The 9,487-nt window shown below is 27.8% G+C and overlaps 2 protein-coding genes across 2 annotated transcripts in view; both read left to right on the top strand.

Annotated features, from left to right (window-relative positions):
• Positions 1–93: 93 nt before the first annotated feature.
• On the top strand, positions 94–2,737 carry LOC132924595 (transcription initiation factor TFIID subunit 8-like). Its single transcript, XM_060989003.1, has 4 exons — positions 94–502; positions 1,460–1,752; positions 1,823–1,973; positions 2,287–2,737. Exons 1-4 carry the CDS (start codon positions 382–384, stop codon positions 2,568–2,570), a joined length of 849 nt encoding a protein of 282 aa, XP_060844986.1. The 5' UTR covers positions 94–381; the 3' UTR covers positions 2,571–2,737.
• A 5,629-nt stretch (positions 2,738–8,366) lies between these two features.
• The window catches only part of LOC132924557 (tight junction protein ZO-2), a 40,575-nt gene continuing 39,454 nt past the window's right edge, over positions 8,367–9,487 (top strand). Inside the window, exon 1 of the mRNA XM_060988954.1 lies at positions 8,367–8,874. Within this exon, the coding sequence (XP_060844937.1) occupies positions 8,792–8,874 (83 nt within the window). The 5' untranslated portion in view covers positions 8,367–8,791. The remainder of the gene's footprint in view (positions 8,875–9,487) is intronic.

Here is a 9,487-nt window from a genome sequence, read left to right as displayed (position 1 = left end):
TATCGACGACGGACACGACGGCGTAGATAATAGATTCTTAATTCTTATCACGGCCACGTGCTAACGAAAATGTCAACTCAACTTAACTCAATCCGCTACGAATGTTCCGCTCGCAAAGCAGTAATGAAATTAATTTATATTATCAAATTGAAATAATGATAATGTTATCTTGAGAAACGGTGACAGTTATAGAAAACAGTATTTTTATTATCTATGGTCCTGAATAATAATGTATTGTGATGATAATAATTAACAAAAACAATAATACTTGAATTTTGGATTTTCATTATTTTCAAACGTAACCGCGAACGGGATTATTAAAATATATTACGGAATTCTTGAACGTCCGCAATCGATTGCGTCTGTCGAACCAGTGCAATAATGGATAAGACTATGGAGAGGAAGTTTTTAAAGACCACTGTGGCAGGAATTTTAATGGAAATCGGATTTCAAGCTGCAGAACCAGGCGCATTGGAGACTCTTGTCGAAATGCTTTATAGTAGTTAGTAAATTTTAAAGTTACTTGTTATATTTATGATTGAAATAATAGATACCTACCAAGTGGGTAAAAATATTAAAGATTTCTTTTGTAAAATGTATCTGAAAGTCGTGACATATCCACCATAAAACAAATCTATTCATTTTTATTGAAATTGTGTCAGAATATACTGACTAATAAATTCATGACCTATAAATCCATTACTGTATTTGGTTTTGATTAAGAAGTGTTGAATTTTTTAATGTGTAGTTAGGTACACAGTATTTATATTATATTATCGTATTTAGTGGTTGAAATTTTATGACTCAAACAATCATAAAATCTGATAAATTAAATTGTGAAGTGATTAACTCATAATGGCCTGTTATTAATTTCAAATTAACTGTTACTGTGATAAGTATTGCTTCTAAACATCACTTGAATTTATGTATAGTACATTAATATGCATGTACATAATCATTCATTATCTTTTATCTAAAAATACAAATTTTCTTTTTTTAATTTTGAGTTAATATACCTAAGCAGTATACTTAAGTAAATAATTAAAGTAATTTTGAAAATATATTATTTTAGTTACCATTTTTAAGATTAATTTTTAATAGATTAAGTTTTTTCTTGAAAAATATGGTTATTATTAAAAAAAATGAATTTAAGTTTTTTTTTTATACATAACAGAAGTTATAAAATGTTAAACAATTTCAATTAACAATATTTATATATTATGGATGTATGAAACAGCATGTATTTTCCATGAGATAGAATAATGTATATGTAAACAATGGTTAGCCACACATGAATTGAATTAAATTTATGTATGAAATAAAAAAAATAAAAGTTTTGATGCTACTGATCCAAATGAAAATCTTGTACATTTTCAATGGCCATTTTTATAAAAACTAAATTTAAAAAGTGTCATTTATAATTTATGTAATATATTTAAATATTTTTATTCAATTTTAGTCTTATCTCAGATGGGAAATAGTAGTCGTCGTTATGCAGAAATAGCTGGGCGTCTTGAGCCTCTCGGGGCCGATGTTATGATGGGCTTAATTGACATGGGTATGTTCAAAAATGCGTCTAGCCTATTAGCTTATGCAAAAAGGTCAAATCGAGCTGTTCTCCCTAGCCCTATACCATCTGTACAGCCTCGCCAAACAAGTAACCTACAAGCAGGGACTAGACTGCCACATCCATCATACATGCCAAGTTATATGCCGGCTTTTCCAGATCCCCATGCATACATAAGAACACCAGTAAGAACACTAATTCTGTATCAATATACAACACTCATATTCATTTTTGTAATACATTATTTCTTTACAGACACACAAACAACCAGTTACTGAATATGAAGCAATCCGTGAAAAATCTGCAATTCAAAAACATGAACTTGAAAAATCATTGATTAAGTTTTTAATAAAAACTGGCCCTACGGAGAGTTTATTTTTGAATCAAGAAAATGATTGCTTTGCATGTAAGTATCAATAATATTATATTATATTGTTATATTTTTATAATAAAATTTTTAATATAAATCCCTTCAATAAGCCATATTACCTGAAGTACTTACTATACCATGTTATTATGGTATTTATTTTTAATATTTTTTTTATTATTGCGCTCTTTTGATTGAATAATAAATAATATAATGATTTTATTTTCATAATATTGTACATTAATCAATCACCAGAATTTATTTTTTTCCCAAAATCAAATTACTCTAGTAGCAATCCTAAAAAAAAAAAAAACAAATTCCTGAGCTTTCAACAATAAATATTTTGTTATAGTGATAGCCAACAAGCCACAACAACCTGCATACTTTTCAGCATTATTGCCTCAAGATCAAGTATTTGATGAAGATCCTGATGAAACTGAAATACCAGCACCTAGTAAAAAAATTAAGTTCAAAAAAGAAATTCAGATCAAAGAAGATTTTGATGAAAATGAAGAACAAGAAAATGAAAACGAAGAAGAAGAAGAAGTAAACAACGGTGATGAAACTGAATCAAAACCAGAAGAGCCCATTGACAACCCTTTCTTGAGACCTGTTAAGTATCCAGCTGCTCCTTAAAATTATTCTGTTAATAATATTGTAAATACATTAGGAAATAATTTTGATACTAAATCAAATATGTGATCAACTCCAGATCACAGACTATATAGTCTGTGTCCAGATCATTGTACATTCTGTTACATATCACTGTTTTTTAAGTAAAATATTTTGTCTTACGATTATAATCTTGTACATTTTTATTCTATTTTATATCAAATGACGAGGCTGGTATATGAGTTAAGAATTAAAATTTAGTTACTTTAAAGTAATTTACATAACAAGTTACTTTTTCCCCAAAGTAATTTCATAATTTAAAATTGTAAGATATAAAGTAATTATTTATTTTTTAAATTAATTATTATGTATTTTTATAAATTACATGGGTAATATTCCACTCTTTTGTACATGTAGTGCCAGAACTGGCACAAACTAGTTTTTGTCATCATTTTTAATTAAGAGAGGACTGTTACCTTTTATGTATGGATCTTTTTTCCATTCTGTAAAATAGGTCTAAGTTTAGTAGGTAATAATTAATAAGTAAAGGCCTTACTAAAAAGCCGTATAGATTTGTCAAATCCAAGAAAAATGTTAGTTGAAACTTGAAATTTAAATGCTACATTGTAACATTTATATTTTATTTATAAATATACAATAATGGTTATTATTTGTACTGAACGAACTGAAAATAATATTTAAAGTTTATAATGTACATGCTATGAATATACAAAAGCAGTGGCGTGTCAGAGTTGAAACTTTTTGAAACAATTGCTTTCAGACAAAATGGTTGGGTGGAGGAATAGTGGATAGGTAATAAGTTTAGTGTAAAAAAAAGTTTTTAATAGGTAGTAATATTTATACTATATTAAGTAGAAAAATGTAGAATAAGTTGTGGATGCATGGGTACTCAAATGGTAGTTTGCCACAGGTCTGAAAATTGTTCAGCACACAACTGCACAAAAATGAGATATAATATTATGAATTTATTAAAAATAAACATCCTGATTGTTGTTTTTTTTTTTGAGGGTGGGATGGTAGGAAGAATCTTTGTATATTTTTACATCTTAAAGAATTTATAAAAACAGCTATTACAGAACCACTTAATTAGTGTAGGGGAGAGTATTATAGTGCTGCTATACCTATACTTAGTTACATCAATTGATGTACATTATAATTTATAGGTATTAAATAGGCTTGTACAGTTGTACTATCCAAATAAAAACTTGAAACTATGCATGCGATTGTATTTTTAAATCAAAATACATGTATACTATACCTTTTTAAAAATAGTTAAAAAGTTTGTGTGAGATAAATGTATTGTAATTATTTAATTGTACCGACTTGTTAATTAAAAACAATTTATTTTTTAATTATTGTACTTTTTGCACAACATATCAACGTGCATTTTTATTTCAAATTAGAAATTCATAGGATCTTACATAAACATGTTTAGTGGGGTCTATTTATCTATTATTCTCTTTGAAGTAAGTAAAAAGTGGATACCATTCAGGTGTATAATATATAGTATATTAGTATGAGTAGAATAAGTCATTGTAAAATTGAATTGAATTTATATTCAATGATAATATATCATTTGTATCAGCTTATTTCATTAAGTTTAAGTATATTTTTCATTGCTATTGAAGGTGGTAAATAGGTAATTAATTTTACTATTAATATTATAATAATATGTTGATTAGTTCGTCCTCATTATTTTTATAGTCAATAGTCATTATATTGACAAATGGTTTTGTGATAAAATTGATGGCGGTAACAGAATAGAGTAATAACCATAGAGTAATATTGGTAATATTACTCTATGCGGTACACAGATATGTATAATAAACTAGATTGCTAACTGATGATAATATGCGAAGTTATTATCCGCCATTTTAATCGAGGCCGATGTAGATTTTGCCTTATCAATTGTTGTTGTTGTCTGTTGACTTGTGTACTGTACTACTGTGAAAACTCAAAACTGAGTAGTTGACACTGTTGACAGTATTGTTGTGTTCTGTTTTTTGCAATAGGTATATTGTTTTGAGACTTAATATTTTTATGCTATTTTTCCAATTATGCCATATAAGTGCTGTGCTGATGGATGCAGTAGCAAGGACGGGGTTGTTGGTTCAACTACAAAATTATTTAGGTAACTAAATACTTTACAAAAAAGTTATCAAAAATAATTAGCTCTACTGAAATACACTTTTAATAATGTGTTTGATATTTTGTTTTTAATTATAGATTTCCAATCGATGAGTTAAGGAGACAAAAATGGGTGCACTCTATCCAAAGAGATAACTTCATTCCAACAAAATTTTCACGCTTATGCAGTCTCCATTTTAATAAAAGTGAATTTGTTGAAGCCCCCGAAAAACTTATATTAAAAAATACAGCTATACCATCCAATTTCGATTGTTCCAAAAAAGCAATAAAATGTTTAAGCAGCAACAAATTTGATCACAATTATAGTTCTTCAGGTAAAATTAAATTCTTCTTTACATTCAATGTTGTATTTGTACTACTTACCTATTACTACTACTTACCTATATTAAGTAAATTACATTTTTATCTACAGTTTCTTCTTCATCAAATATAATTAATATAATAACTACTTCTCCTAATTTACCTATTGATTCTGGTGTTGAAAATGCTGGGTGTAATTATGAAGTTGTCGATCTGACTTTTATTGGACCTAGTAAGTTAAATATGTTAACAATTTTAATTTATATACAATAATGCTTTGTCATGTATTAAATTTGTTGCAGATTCCAGCCAGTCACCTCATACCCCTACATATACACCAACACTTAAAAGAAAATTTAAAAAAAAATTGTTTGATACACCAAAAAAAGCCAACCTCAAAAAGCGAATTAAACTTTTACAACAAACGGTTAGAAGGCAGAACACAAAAATAAATTCACTTGAGGTATTTACGTAAATGCTAACTGAGAAAGATTGGCTTAGTCTTAGTACACACTTAATAAGTTATTATAATATGTGAAATGCCTCTAGTGATTAGTGATGACTGATTACCGGATGAGTGAAACTTAACTGTATATTTATATATTAATAAACTATATTGTAATTTTTATTAATAAAAATTATTCTTATCAGCAATTGATGTCTACTATTGGATCCTGTACTGATAGAGAAACTACTAATATAATTGAAAAAAATTTTACTGAGGTTTTTTTAAAAGATATTATAAATAATGGTAATGTGGCTCCTACTGCAAGGCAATACAGCGAAGAAGTAAAAAAGTTTGCAACTACACTTTATTTTTATTCTCCAAAAGCATATAACTATGTTAGGTAGGTATATATCCTCAATAACTGAAACAATTATATATTTGAGTTACAGAAATTGTAATTTTGAAAAATAAATTGTAATTTAAAGGACTTCAATTTCTTTGCCTAATCCAAGTGCTATACGAAATTGGGTATCAAATATAAATGCTGAAACTGGTATTTTACAAGATGTCCTATTAGAAATAGGTAAATTTCCCAAAGAAGACAAATTTTGTTGTTTGATATTAGACTCCATGAGTATTAAAAAATCAGTTCAGTGGGATAAAGTTAGTCATATGTATGTATTATTAGAAAATATTATTCATAGTTGAATATATTATAACTTATTATAAATTTTTTAAGGTTTGTTGGTTATTGTGACTATGGTAATAGTTTGACAGTTGAAGACTGTGAAAAAGAGTCAACGGAGGTTTTAGTTTTTATGTTGTCTAGCTTAAAACAAAAATGGAAATGGCCAATTGGGTATTGGTTTGTAGATAAAATTAAATCAAATGTACAAGCTCAATTAATTAGGATTGCTATTACCCAATGTGATAAATTTGGGATTAATGTTGTGGCAGTCACCTGTGATGGAGCATATGCTAATTCTTCAACTTTTAAAACTCTAGGATGTGATCTAGACCAACCTTTTGATTTTATCAAGTCTGATTTTTCGATAACTTCAACTAAAGCTAATGTTTATTTCACACCTGATGCATGCCATAATGTTAAATTAGCTAGGAATGCTTTGGGAACACTAGGAGTATTTAAAGATTCAAACAACAGTCTTATTGAATGGAGATATATTCATAAATTATTTGAACTGCAAAACGACATGGGCTTTAAATTGGCAAACAAGATAAACTCTTCACATATAAATTGGAAAAGCAATAGTATGAAGGTAAAGTTAGCAGTTCAAACACTTAGCAGTTCCGTCGCAGACTCTCTACAATTTCTATCCAAGACCTCAAAAGATTTTGAAAATTGTGATGCAACAATAAGATTCATCAGGGTTGTAGATGAGATTTTTGATTTCTTGAATTCCAGAAACCCATATGCAAAAGGCTTTAAACAACCAATTAATAAACAAAATATTCAATACTTAGAAACAAAAATGAAAAATAATATTGACTATTTGTATTCACTGAAGACAGCTACTGGGCAAGATCTGTGGAAAAGTAAAAGAAAAACATTCATATTAGGTTTTGCTGCATCCATAAAATCTACTATAGCTATAGCAAAGGATTTGTTAATAAATCAACATTTTAAATTTATTCTGACATACAAATTAAGCCAAGATGCAATAGAAATTTTTTTTGGATTTATGAGAGGTCGATTGGGTCATAATAATAATCCTACCTGTTTGCAATTCAAACATGCTCTAAAAAGTACTTTATTGCACACTTCAATAAGACTTAGCTCAGGAAACTGTACACTGATGTCACCTCATGAAGATTCTCTTTTTTCAATCAAATGGAAATATAAAGCACCAGAACAAAATTTAGAAAATGAATTTGATATTTCATTGTTAGCAGAACAGTACAATAAATTAGATTTTAATAGCATCACTATTGAAAATATATTATATTACATAAGTGGATATATTGTTAAAAAACTAATCCCAACTTTGAAATGTGATGGTTGTATTGAAGCTATTACAGATCCATACATTGAAAATGATCACGTTTATCAAAATAATACCACACCAAAATATTTTACAATTATGAAAAACAGAGGCGGTTTGAAGTATGCTTCTTATGGGGTATACAAAATTGTTAAATTGACAGAAACATTATTTAAAACCATTATGGTGGATAAAAAACAAATGTTTATTAAAAATATGGATTTAAAAATTATGATAAATGTCCAAAACTCACTGGCGACAGACACCACGCTATTTCCAAAATGTGATGCTTGCTGGAATTCAACAGATTTATTGGCAAGACCTCACAAAATCGATATTATAAACAAAGTAACCAGAACCTATCTTAACGTGAGATTATATTCTTACAGTAAAATAATAACATCCTCGATTATGAAAACTGCTAGTAAACGACAGAAACTCAGTAAAACCATTTTATTTTATAACATGTAAAAATTGTTAACCTATCTGAATAAACTATGTTAAAAATTGTTATTGATATTTAGATACAAAATTTGTTTAAATAAGAAAAATAACGTGCAATAAAAATTTGTTTTATAATTTAATTATTTATTTTTTTTATCGGCTTCCTTATCAAACAAATCTAAGGCCGTGATAAAGCCCATAGGCCTCGAATTAAATGGCTGCTGTCTGCTTCAACTAAACACATTGATAGGATGCAGCAGTTAGCAATCTAGTTTATTATACATATCTGTGATGCGGTAACATCACAGAATGGAAATTTATTCAGTGGTAACATTATTTAAGATACCGCTGTAAGGTTATCAAATCTACTGCGATCTCTTTGACCCCTGTTAAGAGCATTAAAACGTGAATGTTCTGAGATAATATTATGAGACACGAGAATACGAGATAGTGTGATCTTGTTTTGTTTACATGTACGGCCGTATCCGAATAGTGGTTTCGTTTTAATATAATAACAAATCATAATATTATTAATTATTATATATTGTGGGTGGCGTAGGTATCAATATTGTTATTGTTCGCATCGTTTATTCGAGTTTAGAAACATTTCGTTTTAATTTGCGTGATATGATAGGGGCATTTATTTTGACTGACGAGTTTGTTGTTAAAACCGTGTTGCGTTCATTTCATTTTCGTAGTGTCGTTTATCGTTTTACCGAAACACGTAAGTAGGACATAATGAAACATGGACTATCATCGTCGTTCGTTCAAGATTATTGAACGGTAGTCTTAGTAATCATTCCGTTTCGTTGTGTGGGCCATACGGGTTATATAAATAAAAATATCATATTTTACGCGAACGGAAACATATATAAGTAGTAATTATGGTTAAGAACGAAGAAATGCATTACATTGATTCGGACGACCAAGAAGAAAGCGTAGGTGGAAAGAAGATCTCGGACAACAAGTGAGTTATATTAAATTATAATATTATTTTGGTTTTTTATGTAGTGTATAATATTAATACAGGAATTGATAATTTAGAGTGATGTTTATAAAAATAAAATAGGTAAAATAGTCAGTAAAATCTGGGTTAGTAAATTAGTACGTTTCTAGATTTATTTTATGTTTATTTAATAATTTGTCATTTGTTGTAAAATCATAGTCGTTTTCTATTAATGAATCTCCTATAAACATTCTTTTTTATATTTCTTTTCATTCAACTAACTTATTTTTACCAAGTTAAATTGACTACCTTTTTTATTTATATTTTTTTTAAACATAATGTAATTATTTAGATTAAATTTAGTTGCTTTAATAAAAAAATGTCTATCCCTATAATTGTTCTATTTATATTTATATATAAATGTAGATAAATTATTAAATTGCAAACCAATGGATTCGTGATATAATAAATAATAATAATAATAATAATAATACTAAAATCAAAAAACCTTATATAAAATAAAAACAAATATATGTTTACCATGAACCTAATAAGAATAATATTGACAACTAACATAGTAAATATCATTTGTCAGTAGTTTAAAATGACGTGATGGCCTCTAATTTATATTGGC

Source organism: Rhopalosiphum padi, chromosome 1 (genome assembly GCF_020882245.1).
Source record: "Rhopalosiphum padi isolate XX-2018 chromosome 1, ASM2088224v1, whole genome shotgun sequence".
NCBI lineage: Eukaryota > Metazoa > Arthropoda > Insecta > Hemiptera > Aphididae > Rhopalosiphum > Rhopalosiphum padi.
Note: the sequence above shows the minus strand (reverse complement) of the source record. Positions and strands in the feature narration are given on the sequence as shown.

Excerpts from the sequence above, each read along its gene's own strand:
- LOC132924595 (XM_060989003.1), top strand. The coding sequence starts at position 382 with ATGGATAAGACTATGGAGAGGAAGTTTTTAAAGACCACTGTGGCAGGA. Across the intron at positions 503-1,459 it reads TGTCGAAATGCTTTATAGTA|TCTTATCTCAGATGGGAAAT; the intron begins GTTAGTAAATTT and ends ATTCAATTTTAG. Across the intron at positions 1,974-2,286 it reads AGAAAATGATTGCTTTGCAT|TGATAGCCAACAAGCCACAA; the intron begins GTAAGTATCAAT and ends ATTTTGTTATAG.